This window comes from Mchenga conophoros, linkage group LG1 (genome assembly GCF_057382185.1).
Source record: "Mchenga conophoros isolate Kocher_MC1m ecotype Shallow Benthic linkage group LG1, M_conophoros_male_GT1.1, whole genome shotgun sequence".
In the NCBI taxonomy this organism is placed as follows: domain Eukaryota; kingdom Metazoa; phylum Chordata; class Actinopteri; order Cichliformes; family Cichlidae; genus Mchenga; species Mchenga conophoros.
In genome coordinates this window covers 16074637-16092677 of record NC_140526.1, presented here as the reverse complement: position 1 = coordinate 16092677, position 18041 = coordinate 16074637, and the positions used below count along the sequence as shown (strand labels likewise).

Below are 18041 nucleotides of genomic sequence, written 5' to 3'. Positions count from 1 at the left end.
TGAAATAAGATACTTCAGAATCTTAAGAGTCTGAATTGACTTGAAGCGCATTTCTTTTTGAGCAATTACAGTTTTAGTTTATTTTAGGCTTGAAATACTGGGGATACTGGCTTCTTGGAACCTTTGTGTATCACTTGCATATTAATGTAAAGAAACAGGAAGAAATTAATAAGAATCTAAAATCAGTTGGAGATTTGACCCATATTAATATACATGGTAATGCCATTAGACAGCTTATAATGTACAAATACTTAGGGGTGCAAATTCATAATGCACTTACCTGGAACATACATGTGAAAAGTATATGTGTCAGAGTTCATCAGCAGCTTCATTTTCACTGGAGACTGAGTTTTTGGGGTCTGCTGCAACACTGTGTCAATTTTTTATAGAACTACTACAAAGTTTGTCTTAAATTTATGGCATCAGCAACTGGTTTGGAAATTTACCACTCAAGATCAAATTTTAATTTGATTAAAACGGCAGGAGAAAAAAAAATCACAGCAACAACACTCCTCAGTCACCAAGATATTTTTGCCTGCTTTTGAGCAGGCTACCAGGATTTTATCCGACCCCTCACACGTCCTGTTCTCAGAGTTTATGAACTCTGGCAGAAGGAACCAAGTCCCCAGTGTAAGTATAACTGTTGTAAACATTATTTGTTCCACTGTCAATTAAACTGATAAATGAGCAGGTCATGAGTGAATGACAGAGAAGTGTCGAGGTTTTTTAAAGTTAGTTGTTTTTTAATTATCACCTATTCTTAAGTCTGTGTGTGACATTTTAGTGCAGCAGTTGCCTGATCCAGGATGATTTTCTCTGGGAGAGTTAAAAAAAAAAAAAAAAGTTATCCTGTATGGTGCTGTGGCAGGCCACTTTCTCCAACATGGCTCAGTGGCTGAATCAGATTACTTCAGCCTCATCACACTGCTGAACTGCTGTGAGCATGCATCTCAAATTTATAGTTTCTGCACAAAATACCTAAATTAAAATCACACTTAGCGATAAAAGCACACCTGTTAGTACATACTGAAAATTTTATCAGTAATATATGAACTATGGATGTACTTCTCTATAAATAATGCAATGTACACAATATAACCTTACAGTATTAACTAAATTGCCATCTGTCTATGCGGTGGTAAAGCTGTTTGGCTCTGATATTTAAGAGATAAAATAATGCAATGCTGAACTGAGACAGTTTTTTCTGCTCAGCCTGTGAAAAAAATAAATGGAAAGGTAAAGCAGGAGGACACATGACTGACAGGGGCTCCTTTTAACATCATAAAATACTGATAGAAAAAAAGATAAACTGTTCTTTTTTTTTTTAAAAAAAAAAGCTTTATTTAAAAAAAACAACAAAAAACACATTTAACTTCAATAACCAAAGCATTATATTCAACAACAAATATCCCGTTAACAACCTGCTTATTGCAGGACAGCAGGAAACTTTTCAAGTTAATTGCAGAAACATCAATTAACCATCGAGGTGATGGACGCTAAATTCAATGTAATCACAATTCAATGTAATTACGAGTGGTTCCATTTTTCTGAGACTTTGTTTCGTTAATAAAGACTCACTCCCAAAACTTGAAAACTCCTGCAGCTATGAGGTCTGACAGCCAGTGTCTTTTACATAAGCACCATGTCATTATTCACTTGAATAAGATTTTACTGGCCCGCCTCTGTGAATCACACATTATCAACATACAAACTGTAATTCAAAAGATATAAAAAAAATAAAAACACACCAAAAAAACAAAGACAAAGACAGAATTTTGAGAGAAAAAAAGATCAGCTGTTTCAGTAGTAAAACGATCAAAAGCACCATTTTCCCAGCAAACAAGTTATCACTGCAGCAACATAACGAGGCACAAACTGCACGATTTAACAATGAACAGGCGACACTGTTAGTGGTTTGGTCAAAGGATTCAGTGCAGCAAATCTGGATGGATCCAAGTTCCAGTTTAGCTTCTACATTATTTATGTATGTGGAGGTCATTCTCCCGAGCTGCTCTGTTGAAGGTAATCCCTAATGTGGACACATACATAAGTTAATAAAACCGTAATGCACTGATCGTGTTTATTGGTGGGAATTAATTATGTTTTAAATTATAGGCCTGTAGCAGAAAAGTCTTAGTCTGTATATTAAAGACACACCAAACAGCAACAGCAGGTTAAACATTCAGTTTGGATTTTTTAATATTAGGAAGGAAGCTTCACTACTGTGTTTGCTTTTTTTTTCTTTTTAAATGGATCACAAACTGTGCATTTATCTTTTTCCGTCAAAGCTGTTTGGCCAAACACTTATCTGTCATTTTCCAGTTCCACAGCTTCTAATAGCAGTGCATTTGTCTAGAATGTGATAACAGGATTGTTATGATTAATGGAACCGCTGATCATTTCTGAGCTGACTTGTTCTTTTTGGGTGTTTTAGCTCCTCCTTTCTTCTTGGGCGTGGTGAAATTTTTGTCGCAAACTTCACATATCCAAAGACCTGAGGAGACAGAGAGAATTAATCAAAAACATGAAAAAAACTACACTCAGCTCAAGAAGTGAACTTCCTTTGCAAACCTAAAAATCTGGGATTAAACCTGAAGGTTACTTGGCTAAGCCCCAAATCGTGTTTCGCAGTACAAGCCTCAGGTATTTGTTGGTCTAAAAATCGCCTTTGTAGGTCCATCTACTCACCTGTAGGTATGGAATCCATGCCCACGCAGAAGGTGTGATATCCTCGATCGCACATGTCGCAGAACATCATCTCGTCCTCGTGGTGGGGCTGCTGGCACACGGTGCAGGTCTTACACTCCATGCACTGCCAGCGGTACGTCTGGATCATGCTCACCAGCTCCTCGCTCATATCCAAGCAGGATGGGTGGCCTGAAGTTCACGGACATGTGCAAAGAAGCAGAAGAGCCGGAGAGACACACACGAACCCAGATAAATACATGACACATGGAAAAGACAGGCAAAATACCGCCCTGATATTTTACTGACCCCAGTAAGGCATTTATCCACCGGCATACTAAAGCCCATCATCTAAAACAGTAATATTTGTGACATTAGAACATTTTCAGGTATAATAAATAAGATGCTGAATTTTTCTACCAATTAAACAGCCTTCATCCAAATACCTGCTAATTCAATTGACAGATGACTTTGAACCACACAAGCTAAACTCTCTTACATACAGTATCATAAACAGTACAAATACTTTAAATCATGCTTACACACAGGTATATAAGGTTAGCCAGCTGTTTAACACTTAACTAAAAGTTTCCTTTGACTAAATATGGAGGTGACTTAATACATGTTAACTGCTGATGACTAACTAGACAATTTGTAGCAAAATACAAACAGATGTGATTAAACTGCCCTCTGGAGTTGAGTGTGTGAACTTACCGCTGTTTTCACACTCGGAGCAGTGAATGAGAGCCTCTGGCTTGCCTTTCTTGTTGGCCTCTTTACCCTTCTGGCAAATGCCACATATATCACTGGGAATGACCTTAGGCTGCAAGGGCAGAATAATGCTATAAAAATCACACACGAGCATCCTGCAGTCATGGGTGTAATTAGAAACAAAACTTTCAATATTTGGTGTCAAAGCTGCATTTAAGGTTTTGGTGAACATAGATTTTATTATGTTTCTTATTTAACTATAAATGTGATCTTTAAATAAAAGTGACCCCAGGATGGCCCTAAAATATCATCTGATCAATCAGCTGCAGCACCACACAAAGTTACCCTTTATGATGTTAAAATGTTCAATAAATTTGAAAAACATTTATACACTCTGACTAATGAATGCTTTGACCCTAACATAACTTCTGTCCTCCCCACGAGTGTGCAAACTCTCTCATGATGACTTATGAATGTGGAAATATGAAGTACCTGACTCATTCCATAGAAAATCAGTGAGTTACCCCCACCTGACCCCCTGAGAATCACCTGATTTTTAATGTAGGAACTTCTAGTAACTTTAGCATATCTAATGACACCATGCAAACTATAAAAATACTGGTGGCTGGCAGTGCTACCCATCAGCCTCCTAGAAGATTTGAGAATCCTATCCTATATAACTCCCCGAACTACAGGCTTTGGACATACACAGGAGTGGGTTAAAAGGATTTTAGCCAGTTGTCAAAATGTAAGAAAATATGGGACCTTTCATATGTTGTAACTTGTTTCGATAAAGTTGACCCCAAAATGCACTTTTTAAAGTTTTTCTCCAGTGTACTATTAGACATCAAATCAAGCATCCAGGGTACCAATGCTTGTTTCTGTTACTTTTTACTCTACATCACAGACAGGGTGAAACTGACATCCCATTATATTATAAGCTTTAGATTTTGACCCCGGTAGTGTTATATTGATTGGGTTGCAGTTCTGAAAGGATCTTAAAGGTCGTTTTAACTCATGTGGATATCTCCTTTACTGAGGAAGCTAAAAGGACTCAAAATAGACGACAAATGGCGGCAAATTGCAACCCATAACAATGTACTTTCTAAGGGCATGTAACTGACAGTTTTCACAGTATGAGGATAAAGTTCACCTGACCTTATTAGATATGCTTAAGTTATTGTATAAATACAAACAAACAAACATCAAACCAGCCAATTCTGGGGAGTCAGGTCTTTTCCTGAACTGACTGATTTTACATGGAACGACCACCCTGTGAATTCACCGTCTAGTTCAAAAGATGGCAGAGAGTAAAGAAACAGAAAGAGCAGAAAAAAAGTGGCTCGGGGACATTTAAGTCCAGACATCACACAAATGGACAACCATTTAAAACTTATGAATCTTGATGTAACTGTACAGGAAGCTGAAGAAATAAACATCTGAGGGTAGAGCCACAGCTCTAAAAACAAAAAGTTGAGTAAAAGTCAACTCAGCAAGTATCTAAAGAGGATGAAATTCTTATAAAGATGAACTGAGCTAATGGAAACATCCCATTAATCACATGTAGCCCTTTATTACTGTTATTATATTTATTTATCCTTATAAACTCATAGCATTATGTCCAATTACTTCAAATGCCTGAAGATACAGCGTGACATCCATCATTAAAAATATCCCCTGACAGATGAGATTAGACTATACAAAAGGCGTGGCTTACTAATGGTGGCAATCAAAAACTAGAAACAGAGCAGAGAAGAAAACTAAGAGTGAAACAGCAGCAGGAGAAGGAAACGAGAAAAAACTAAGAGTAGTCTCTTGAACTGAGCCCCGCTGATTATGTGTTTGGTCTGGCTGGATTACTGATGTCACCAGTAACATCTATACTGCCATTTAAAACGGACTCTTTAAACGTATTTGTTGGTTGTAGATAAGTCATGCCTGCATTTTGCTTAGGCGGGAAATCTGGGTGGAAACTTACGACACAAAAGGAAACCTTTCTTACCCCTACGCCGTAACTTTAATATTAAGTCATCTGCCTGACAGGTAGTTACATTTCCCAGGAGGTCGGGTTACGTCAGGTTACGTAGAAGATTACAGCGTGGAGTTAAGAGGGGTTTCCGGTTACGTCATATGTTACGGTGAAGCATAATTTTTTAACTTTCACACAGCAAAAATGAATAAGAGCAATCATGACACTTAATCTACTTTCGTTTTTTTATTGCATTATAACTGCTGGATTTACTGTTAATACAATCTACTGATTGATTGTTATGTTAATGCAATTAATGCCAATACAAGTGAACCAGCAGGGCGGTGCCTTGATGTGCAGGCACATTTTTAATCCCAATCTCAAAAAAATATATATATTTTTAGCTCAAGAGTTAATTTTTTTCCTGGTTAAATAACGGTTAATAATAATAATTTACTATCATCCTTATTAACCTGTTGACTCTTGACTGATTGGCTTGCGTCACCTGCATGCATAAGAAGCCAGAGAAGGGAAGGCATGGGGTTCGACTCGCACTATTAATTATTAGTTTGGTTTGGATTTATAAGCAGTCTTGTTTTTAATGTTAGTTTTATTATTTTTGTTTATTAAATGAGGAGAAATGCTGAATCTAACTATTGTGGGGTTGGTTTGCATTGTTACTCTTTCGTTTGCTTTTGCCGGGGCTCCAGTCTCACTTATTTGTGTTTGTTTGCATCTTTAAAATGCTTAAAATGCAGCAGTGTAGTGCGTCACATATTTTAGGTTCCTCTGAGCCACGTATTTAAGGACTGAAACAACGTGTAAGCTACCGAAAGGCTCTAGAGCCAAAGCTTCAGTAGGATTTTTCTCTTTTACTCACTACACTTACTTTGTTTATATTACGCTAAATATTAAACGTGCAAAACCTGAACAAAAGTCTGCTGTAGAGCCAGGTATTCAACAATCTAATTCCATCTTTGGTGTTCATAATTAGCTTTTATTTGTGAGTTGCTTATAAAACAGCTTTCAAGTGAGGTCACCATTAAGCACTGCATGTCCAGTAGATGGTAGCCAAACCAGAGCGAAGTAACGTTAATCAGCTAGCAGCCTTTCACATGTGGTGACATTTGAAAAACAGTAACAGTCATTTAAAAAAAATCACTCAAACTTTTCATCCACTGGGGAAAAAAATAAATTCTTCATCACTTAACAGGAAGCAGGCATATTTTTACTTAACAAAATGATAGGTCATACTATATCATATACTTTTATTAGCTGACTACCTCTAGTTGATTCTGGCTACCAACATGCCATGCCACATTTGGACGCTCTTATGCAGAAAGTTGTGATGATAAAAATGTCAATTAAAGCAAACTTTAAAAAAAACAAAACAAACACTGAAAGTCTTAACAGGTCTTACACTATCAAAAGGACCATGCCCACACCACAAAGCTGAGCTGAACTCAACTGGACATACCCAGGTCCATTTTAACATCTGAATAGTCCTATAAAGTTGGATTGGAAAACTACAGACAAATGGAAAGTGCACAATGAGCTGTGGGGAAGCAAAGTGGTGCATTTGCATCAAGTTCAAAGACTTTTAGTTTAAAATGAGGATATTCCACGACTGTGTGTCAGTCTACTTCTAGCTCAGCTCAGCGACAGTGTGAATAAGGTCAGCAAGGCCTCGTCACGCCATGATGACATCACAGGGGCAGGTAATGCCCTTGTCAAAACAGCTGTCTGATACTTATTAACAGTACATCACAGAGTGTATAAACAAAGTATGTTACTTTACCGATACACACTTAAAACAGTAGGGTTAAGTGCCTTCTAGACTTAAGGAGATAAATGTTAAAATTCTTTAGTGTTAACATTAACTACTTTTTAAAAGCAACTACAAACTATATGTGGTTTATATTTTCTATATTAGATTAACAAAATCATTTTATCATTTTTGACCAAAAAGGAAGAAACTAGCAGCCAAAAACATCCACTTACTTGTCTTGGAAGTATTTTTTCTGACAAGTGAGGACAGACAAGAGGTATACTGAAGACGATCAAAAAGCAAAACTTTGTCTTCACCAAAAAAACATAAAATCATCAAAAAAGTGAAAGTGCGGTGAAAGAAACGTGAACTGTTCCTTTAAAAGTTCTTATTGCTCACAGTCTTGTACAAAGAGGAACAAAAAAACGGGGGGGGGGGGGGGGAAGCCACGTGGCAATCCTAAAAACAACAACAACAAAAAACCTGAAGATGGGACTCCCAGTGTGTGTTTGTGTGTGTGTTTGTGTGTTTGTGTGGACCAGGCTGTCCCAGCTGAAAAACTGACAAACTGTAGAAGCTGGAGAAAAAAAGTGAAGAAAGCTAGGGAGGGGTGGCGGGATGGATGGAGTAAGGGAGTGGTAGTAGTAGAAAGAGGAGGAGGGGGTAGAAAAGTGCTGCTGCTGTTGTTGGAGAAGAGTTCAGGTGGTTTTGTCCTCTACCTTGTACCCTGCGGTGGCTTTCTGGGATGCAGAGTGGCGCTGGCTGCCGTCTTTTCCCGTTGTTGATGTCCTGTCTTTGGCCTTGGACTTGTGGCTCTGTCTCCCCACACCCTCCTGGCTCTCCACATCAGATGTGTTGCCGGAAGAACTGTCCTATATATTAAAAGAATTAAACAGGTGGAGGATCAGTGAAGGACAAATGATATAGCACTGCTGTGCGAGAGAGCATATCCATGACGAGGTAACTGTGATGGAGGTTAGTGACTTTGACATGAGACCTAGGATCAGTCTCACAGTTGGGCATTTCAGACTTCAGTGTGTTACCAAACTGTAATGTGGATCCATTGCTTCACTTTCCTTGCACTGTTTGTGTTAAAAAGCTTAGAAAGGTTTAACTTCTCCCTTCCCAGCCAATCAAATCACTCTGTGAAAATACCCAACAGGGCGATGTAAAATGAAGAGTGAGTAATCACATACAAACATGAGTAAGAGGCAACTAGATTGGCTCATTTATGACTAATGAAAGCTTGGGTAGTTTGCCTTGTGATTAATCAAAATATTCATGGACAGCAGTGACACCTACAATAGAAGTCACTCTTTGTTTTAGTTAACTTTTTGGTTAAAGTAGCATCCAGTTACTCTATACTTCTGATTTTCTTTTTGTGAATATCTGGTTAAATAGAAAATCTATACAATAAACTAAACCTCTTTCATCGGATTAATATTACTCCCATAACAAATTCATATAGCTGTGCACAAAATACTGTCTTACAGATGAGTTCTTGATCTTCTTGTCATCCTTGCCATCCTCAGCGTCGTCTGAGTCAGGCTCTGAGTCCGGTGCAGGAAGCTCTGGATCCAGTGGAGGTTCGAACAGAGCTGTGTTCAGCGGCAAGTACCGCAGCTCATTGGGAGAGTATCTGTCATACATCAAAATAACAGAGGATCAGGGCGAAACCTTTGATACATTGCACCGAACAGTAATTAGAAGTGAAAGTACTTATTTTAGTGGGTGCCGTACTTTTTGTAATAGTCTTGGAACTGTCCTGGTATAAGAGCCACAGGGTAGGGCCCTGTCCTGGTTAGCTCTGGAGCCAGCACCTTAAACCTGCCCTGGGGCACCTGGATGATCTGGGACAACAAAACACAACACATATAAGAAAATTAAAAAAAAAACAAAAACCTCAACAACAAAAAAGACAGTTTGTTGTGGCATTCATAAGCCTCTAATCAGCTATAACCACATATACAATTATGTCATTCAATTTTACTTTTTTGACACCTGTGCACCATCTAACAAATTTTGATCTAACCAATGTGAATATATCAGTGTATCACGAGTCATTTTAAACTACATAGTGCCATACACGGATTTTCTCTTTATAGAGAAACATCACAGAGAAAGAAGTAATGATGTTTTAAGAGAAAAACCTGCACCGCTAGGGCATAAAACTGGAGAATTTCCAGTTGAAGTAAGTGAAACAATAGCCTCCAAAGAGGAAGCCAAAAAAAGCTTTGCAAGCTGTTTTTGGTTTTGGGAGACAGACATCCGCTCTGCTTTCTTTTTTTGATAAATGCCTGAAATTTAAATTAAGTCATCTATTGGGCTATTACTAAAACCCTGAAAAAAACAACAACTTTAGTTTGGATTTACATGTGTCTGGAGGTCAAAGTAAGCTCTCCTCTCTTCCATGCGCTCCCTGTTGAAGTTACTGTTGAACTCGGCAGCTTTTTTTGCTGCCTTCTTTATGTACTCGGGGACTTTGCTGGCCTCCACCTTCTGAGGGTTCTGCTGTTGCATTTGCTATGAAAGAATAAAGAATGTTAGAAATATATTTGGAGATGTATGCAGAAGATTTTCATTACACTTTAGATGAAAATAATGTGGCTCTACTTCTACAGGATCTTTTTTTGTTGCTTGTGAACTTACGGAGTACTCTTTTGCTATTCTCTGTCGCTCCCTCTCCTGCAGTATGACAGAATACTCTGAATGTTTAGTGGGATATTCCTTTATCATCAGATCGATCACCTCATCACTCCTCAGAGCTGTCAAACCTGAAGAACAGGAAAGAAACGGAAAGATGTTACCTTCTAATATCACAACTGGAACAGCGGTCGAGTCTGAGTTTGAAGGACTGGTTTCTACCCAGAGTGCATTGTGTCTCAGTGATGACATTCTGTTCACGAAGGTAGAGCTTCTCTTTGTGGGACAAGTCTCTCCTCTCCATATCTAAAAAGAAACAGAAAAGCACAAACCAACACCACCAGTTAATATCTTAGAGTAACTCTTTACAACAAAAAACAGGTAAACACAAAAAAATCTCACTTCTTACCAGGATACTTCCTCTTGAACGATGTGACTCCCAGATACTCGCTGACCTGCTCCTGCAGCATATAGTACTCTCCTGTATCGTCTGGTGGCCATTTGTATTCCGTCAGGTTTTCTGCTGGGAAATACGTCGGACTGGAAAGGAAGGTTGGAGGGACAACAGAGTTTGATGATTGGACAAGATTTTGTAAGATTAATCTTTGCTGATATAGACAAAAAAATCGCCATTGGAAGAACTAAATAGACATCAATACTGACAGTTACAGCTTTTAGGGTTTATCATATACAAGTATATTTTGGGGATATATATTAAAATAAAAAGAATGTGACATATGGTAACAACAAATTTTCTGTCCTACTTGGTTGTCAAGAATGCTTGAAAATTATGCCAGTGGATGTTTCTTGCCGAATGCCAAACCAGCTTACCCAAGATCTTGACTTGAGGTATCACAGCTTCGAGAGCTGTCCCCTGAACCCATTCTCCTTCTCTTGGGAGGTTGGCTGCCATCATTGGACACTTCTTCTATGACATCCTCCTTCAGAGGAAAAGAAAAATCAGAATTAATTTTTAACATTACATAATGTGATGTTTGAAAACTCCAGAGCATGAAGTATATCCACAAAGCTTTTAGGAGCTTTCTGATTTTGTATTCGACACTTTTATGACACAGAAATGAATAGAGCCCAAATTCATTTTTGCTTGGTAAACCTGAACCCTAGGACTCATAATTGCAGGATTCATCTTCCTGTTGCTACAACAAATTTTAACATGTGATTCTCCAAGTGGGGGGCCCATCTGACCCACTTGGTTCCTGAAAGAGTTTCCATTCTATCATCGCTTAAGACCAATTTGCCTTGAGAGACCCCACTAGAGGCTCCCAGGATCACTTGGTTGACACCATGTTAATGTGACAATTCATGGAGGGACTACGACACCTCCTAGATGAGTTGTTTCATATTCTAAGATAAGACCCAGGATGTGCTGGAAAGATTACTTCTCTCAGCTGGCCTGGTAACAGCTTAGTATCCCACCAAGAAAAGATAGAAGAGGGGGCCAGGGAGAGAGAGGTCTGGGCATCTCTGCTCAGCCTGCTGTATCCACAAATCAGGCCCACTTAATGGCTGAGCAGTGCATACTTTTACTATTAATGAATCACAGTGTATTTAAACCGAGTGTGATTTTCTGTATATGCTCCACAGGCATGAGATAAAAATCACACACAGTGCACACTACTGCTATTTTAGACATGATAGTATTTCCCGGCCTGATGAAAACTTTTTAAACAACTGCAAAAGTTAACATTCAGAGATTTAGCCAGTTTAATACAGAGGGTTCATTTTGAAACACACTAAAAAATGATTTCAGATAAGGATATTTTCCCTCTTACATCAACACGAAGCTTTATTCAATATTATTGACGGTTAGATTATAGAGTTAGATTATAATTACTTTTTATGCTAAATACAGACCAAAACATGTATGAGTTTACACGCCAGAACTGACTGACAGAAGGAGCACAAATTGTCAAATCACTTATAATATTACGACATTAAACGTCGCGTTTTTACTTAGATCATTCAAAACGTACACAGACCAGATCACTGCAGATACATAAAACGAGGAAATTCAAACCGAACGAGCTAACTAACCAATTACTACACAGCTGAAAACAAAGGAGGGACGCTAATGTGGCTACTGATCATCAATCATGGACTAAAGTGTCCCATAAATGGCCAGTTAGCTATTAGCTCAGGCTATAGCCGTACAGAGCCGAGGGAACTGAGCAAACAGTGACTCGTGTTTTTATTATTAGTATTATTAATATTGTTATGGCGTACAAATGTCACCTTTATGGATTGTGCTCCGGGGGTAGCGGGGTTGCTATCGCAGGGCGGCCTGACGGGGAGCACAGCAGCCATATTTTTTGCTAAATGATTTCTGCAGCTAGGCTAGCATACTAGCTCGTTACTCCTTCGTTGGTGAAGTTTCGCGGCTGTTGGCGAGCGTTGAAACATGGCCGACACCTGCTGGACTGGACGCGTGACTTCAGGACAGGACTGGGACTGTGTGGTATAATCTCGATTTATCTTAATTATTATAGACAGTTAAAGTGAATTCATGGTCGTTACAGTCTGCATAAATTAAAAACTACGTTTGATGAGAAGTTTGAACAAGTTTGAGTTATATTAACCCTTACATGCTGTTCACGTGTCATTTCTTTGACAACGTGGTTTAGGCCAGTTTTGACATAGGCCAAGAATTCCCTCATAAAAAGTACCTACAACGAATTTTGATCCACACAGTAGCGGGGTTTGATATAGGCGACATGGGCGGTTGCCCAGGGCAACATCGTGATGGGGGCGTGATAATACATACTTATAATTTTCACCGATGTTTTTTCGAAATTCTATGCGCGAAAAGTGGACAAACATTTCTTATCTATGATTTAATTCGTTATTATTAAATCCAAGGGCGTAGATTTGACATGAACGGAAGGGACATGTCCCCACCAATATTCAGCGATTATTAAATTGTCCCCACCAATAATTTGATCTATTCCAGTAAAGAAAATCAAACCCGATAGAAAGAAAAAAAACGATCTGTCAACGTCTCATTCACCCAGCGGTGCAGAAAGAGTTAAATTACGTCCTCTACTGGAGTCCTACCTCATGTGACAAATATGGCCAATGTGATTGGCTGTGCCTTTCAGGGAGCTCTGTTTAGTTTTAGCAGCGGCAAGAGGATGATGGCAGCAAAAAGGAAGAATCCAAATGAACTCATAAAATGTGTCCGTCATAATAACACTGCGGTAAAGCCAGCCGCCTCCTATCCGCCGCATGAATTTCCTTGCGCTTTTACACCAGTCTTTACGGTAGCGCCTTTTCGCTTTATATCCTGATTGAAAGCCTAGACTCGCGCACACACGCACGCGCGTAAACAGTCACACGCACGCGCGCACACAAATTACAATGGAACAGCCCAATACAGCCATCGTGACAGTCTGGTTGCATATTCAAAAATTCATTAAAAATCATTCTTAAAAGTTGATGCCAAGCTTTCAACACAATCCTCTTCTCGGACACCTACTTTACCTCTGGGCCAGATTTACTGTAATATTACTCAGAAATCACAGTAAACTCATATTCAGTGCAATACAGTCAATGCACTACAATTATGTTTATTTCAAAAATTCATTAAAAGTCATCCTGAATAGTTGAGGTCCAACTTTCAACAGATTCCTTCTCTGGGACACCTACTGTACCTGTGTGCCAAGTTTCAGCCAGATTCACTGTAAAATTCCTCAGAAATTAATGGACATTTATATGCAATTCAATACAGCCAATACACTACAATTATGGAAATTTCAGAAATTCGTTAAAAATCATCCTGAGTAGTTGAGGTCCAACTTTCAACACATCCCTCCTCCGGGAAACCTGCTGTACGTCTGGGCCAAGTTTCAGCCAGATTTACTGTAATATTCTTCAGAAATTGCAGGGAACTTATGTTCAGTGCAAGAAAGGCTGAAAGACGACCACCACTGAACAAGACACACAAGCTGAAACGTCAAGACTGGGCCAAGAAATATCTCAAGACTGGTTTTTCTAAGGTTTTATGGACTGATGAAATGAGAGTGAGTCTTGATGGGCCAGATGGATGGGCCCGTGGCTGGATTGGTAAAGGGCAGATAGCTCCAGTCTGACTCAGACGCCAGCAAGGTGGAGGTGGAGTACTGGTTTGGGCTGGTATCATCAAAGATGAGCTTGTGGGGCCTTTTCGGGTTGAGGATGGAGTCAAGCTCAACTCCCAGTCCTACTGCCAGTTTCTGGAAGACACCTTCTTCAAGCAGTGGTACAGGAAGAAGTCTGCATCCTTCAAGAAAAACATGATTCTCATGCAGGACAATGCTCCATCACACGCGTCCAAGTACTCCACAGCGTGGCTGGCAAGAAAGGGTATAAAAGAAGAAAAACTAATGACATGGCCACCTTGTTCACCTGATCTGAACCCCATTGAGAACCTGTGGTCCATCATCAAATGTGAGATTTACAAGGAGGGAAAACAGTACACCTCTCTGAACAGTGTCTGGGAGGCTGTGGTTGCTGCTGCACGCAATGTTGATGGTGAACAGATCAAAACACTGACAGAATCCATGGATGACAGGCTTTTGAGTGTCCTTGCAAAGAAAGGTGGCTATATTGGTCGCTGATTTGTTGTTGTTTTGTTTTTGAATGTCGGCGAGGATTCCGCACGGCACTCCCCTCCATTCACCTCGCGAATCTCCGCTCTCTTCCAAACAAAGTCGACGAATTACTGCTCTTAAACCGGACTAACAAGGACTTTGCACGCTCTGCTGCCCTCTGCTTCACTGAAACCTGGCTCAGTGAGCGAGTCCCAGACGCTGTCTTAAATCTGCCGGGCTTCCAACTTCACCGGGCGGACCGCGAAACAGAGCTCTCAGGGAAAACAAAGGGTGGTGGAGTCTGCTTCTACATTAATGAAGGTTGGTGTACTGATGTCACAGTGTTACAGAAACACTGCAGCCCACACTTGGAAAGTTTTCTCATCAACTGTAAACCTTTTTATTCACCGCGGGAGTTTTCTTCCTTCATGCTGGTCGGAGTTTACATCCCTCCACAGGCCAACGCGAACAACGCACTGTGCGAGCTGGCTGACCAGATTACTACCCTGGAGAGGAAATTCCCGGATTCCTTTACAATTATTCTTGGGGATTTTAACAGAGCAAACCTAAACTACGAACTCCCTAAATACAGACAGCATATAGACTGCCCCACCAGGGACAACATCATACTGGATCACTGCTACACCACTCTAAAAGATGCCTATCGCTCTGTGCCCCGGGCAGCTTTGGGACATTCTGATCACTGCATGGTCCATCTTATTCCAGTTTATAGGCAAAAACTCAAACGTGCCAAGCCTGTAGTCAAAACTGTGAAGAAGTGGACTAACGCAGCAAAGCAGGAACTGCAGGACTGTTTTGACTCCACTGATTGGACTGTTTTTGAAGCTGCATCTGAGAACCTAGATGAGCTCACGGACACTGTGACATCATACATCAGTTTCTGTGAAGACGTGTGTGTGCCAACAAAGACCTTTTGCACATACAACAACAATAAACCATGGTTCACTCCTAAACTCCAACATCTTCGCAAGGCCAAGGAGGACGCTTACAGAAGTGGTGACAGGGTCCTGTACAAGCAAGCCAGGAACACACTGACCAAGGAGATCAAAGCAGCTAAAAGGATCTATTCCCAGAAGCTGGAAGAACGGCTCTCAGCCAACGACCCTGCATCAGTGTGGAGGGGCCTGCAGGAAATCACCAGCTACAGACGCCCCCCACCCACTATTGAAGCAAACAAAGACCTGGCCAACGAGTTAAACACTTTCTATTGCAGGTTTGAGACGGACAGACTCCCACGCCCCACCCTCCCCTCCCCAGGGACATTGCTTCAGACATTGACCCCCAACACACCTTCCACCTCTCCCCCCTTCACCCTGCCCCTCCCCAATCAAGACTCAACGACCACCCCCACCCTCCCCAATCCAGACTCAACCACCACCACCACCCTCTCCAACCCAGACTCAACGACCTCCACTACACCTCTCACCCCCCTTTCCTCCTCCCTGAAACTAAGAATACACACTCAGGATGTGAGCCGACTATTCCAGAAACAGAAGCCCAGGAAAGCCCCCGGACCAGATGGCGTCTCACCCTCCTGCCTTAAAACCTGTGCTGAACAGCTGGCTCCCATCTTTACTCGCATCTTCAACAGATCCCTGGAGCTGTGTGAAGTTCCCTCCTGCTTCAAACGCTCCACCATCATCCCTGTTCCCAAGAAACCCACCATCACAGGACTGGATGACTACAGACCTGTCGCCTTGACGTCTGTGGTCATGAAATCCTTCGAACGACTGGTGTTAGCCCATCTGAAAGACATTACAGGCCACCAGCTGGACCCTCTGCAGTTTGCCTACCGGGCAAACAGGTCAGTGGATGATGCAGTGAACATGGGGCTGCATTACATCCTGCAACACCTTGACCGCCCGGGAACTTATGCCAGGGTCCTGTTTGTGGACTTTAGTTCGGCTTTTAACACCATTGTGCCTGAACTTCTTTCCTCCAAACTCTCCCAGCTCAGCGTGTCACCAGCTACCTGTCAGTGGATCACCAGCTTCCTGACAGACAGAAAGCAACAAGTGAGGCTGGGGGAGATCACCTCTGAAACCCGGTCCCTCAGTATTGGTGCCCCTCAAGGATGTGTCCTCTCACCACTACTGTTCTCCCTCTACACTAACGACTGCACCTCCAATAACTCTGCTGTCAAACTCCTAAAGTTTGCAGATGACACCACTGTCATTGGCCTCATTCAAGATGGTGATGAGTCTGCATACCGGCAGGAAGTTGAGCGGCTGGTACTCTGGTGCAGTCAGCACAATCTGGAGCTGAACACTCTTAAGACTGTAGAGATGACAGTGGACTTCAGGAGACATCCCTCAACTCTGCTCCCCCTCACCATATCAGACAGCCCTGTGTCGACTGTGAAGATCTTCAAGTTCCTGGGTACAACCATCTCCCAGGACCTGAAGTGGGAGACCAACATCAACTCCATCCTCAAAAAGACCCAGCAGAGGATGTACTTCCTGAGACAACTGGAGAAGTACAGTCTTCCACAGGAGCTGCTGATCCAGTTCTACACTGCGGTCATTGAGTCTGTCCTGTGCTCCTCCATCACAGTCTGGTATGGAGCAGCCACTAAACAGGACAGGAGCAGACTGCAGCGGACTGTACGGGCAGCAGAAAGGATCATCGGCGCCCCCCTGCCCTCCATCCAGGATCTGTACCTCTCAAGAACCAGGAAACGGGCAGGGAAAATCATCACAGACCCCTCACACCCTGCACACAGACTTTTTGATCTGCTGCCCTCTGGCAGACGGTACAGAAGCCTGCAGACCAGGACCACCCGACACAGGAACAGTTTCTTTCCCCTCGCCATCTCCCTTCTTAACAGTTGACCTGTCACACTGCTCCCACTGCCAGACTGCAGCTGCACCTTATGTACATTTTGTAGTATTCATTCCACCTCATTCATTTCTGTATTTTATGTATATAAGTTTAGATTCGTTATTTATAGTTGGTTTACATAGCTTTGTGTATGTATGTGTAATGTGTATATATAGACACGTGTGTGTGTGTGTGTGTGTGTGTGAGATTTACATTGCTGTGCTTGAGAGCCACCATCTACCGGAACCAAATTCCCTGTATGTGTCTGCACATATACTTGGCCAATAAACACGATTCTGATTCTGATTCTGATTCTGAGATGTATATTTGTGAATGTGGAGATGTTATATTGGTTTCACTGGTAAAAATAAATAATTGAAATGGGTATATATTTGTTTTTTGTTAAGTTGCCTAATAATTATGCACAGTAATAGTCACCTGCACACACAGATATCCCCCTAAAATAACTAAAACTAAAAACAAACTAAAAACTACTTCCAAAAACATTCAGCTTTGATATTAATGAGTTTTTTGGGTTCATTGAGAACATGGTTGTTGTTCAATAATAAAATTATTCCTCAAAAATACAACTTGCCTAATAATTCTGCACTCCCTGTAGGTCTGTTGACAGAGCTCTGTACAGGTCTGCTCGAGCTGACCTGAAAAGGGGTCCCACCTGTCCAGCAACAACACATGGCATGGAATAATAGACATCATAAACCACAGAGGCAGAACTGTGAAAACAGAAAACCTGAGTGTGCAGCTAGCAGAGGACATAAACAGCTTCTTTGCCCGCTTTGAAACACCACAACAGCAGCATTCATCTGCCTCAGCCCTG

The 18041-nt window shown here is 41.1% G+C and overlaps 1 protein-coding gene across 2 annotated transcripts; it reads right to left on the bottom strand.

Annotated features, from left to right (window-relative positions):
• Positions 1–1120: 1120 nt before the first annotated feature.
• On the bottom strand, positions 1121–12485 carry phf10 (PHD finger protein 10). Of its 2 annotated transcripts, none has more exons than XM_085267778.1 (12): positions 12465–12485; positions 10608–10717; positions 10186–10316; positions 9999–10082; positions 9783–9907; positions 9507–9656; positions 8874–8983; positions 8625–8772; positions 7853–8005; positions 3400–3508; positions 2689–2877; positions 1121–2494 (listed from the first exon to the last, which is right to left on the bottom strand). In XM_085267778.1, the coding sequence occupies exons 2-12, from the start codon at positions 10658–10660 to the stop codon at positions 2397–2399; spliced, it is 1350 nt and encodes a 449-aa protein (XP_085123904.1). In that variant the 5' UTR covers positions 10661–10717; positions 12465–12485; the 3' UTR covers positions 1121–2396. The 2 variants fall into 2 exon arrangements, with proteins under 2 accessions (XP_085123904.1, XP_085123898.1); XM_085267772.1 differs by lacking the exon at positions 12465–12485 and adding an exon at positions 12030–12168 and having other exon boundaries at positions 1124–2494.
• Between the last annotated feature and the right edge of the window lie 5556 nt (positions 12486–18041).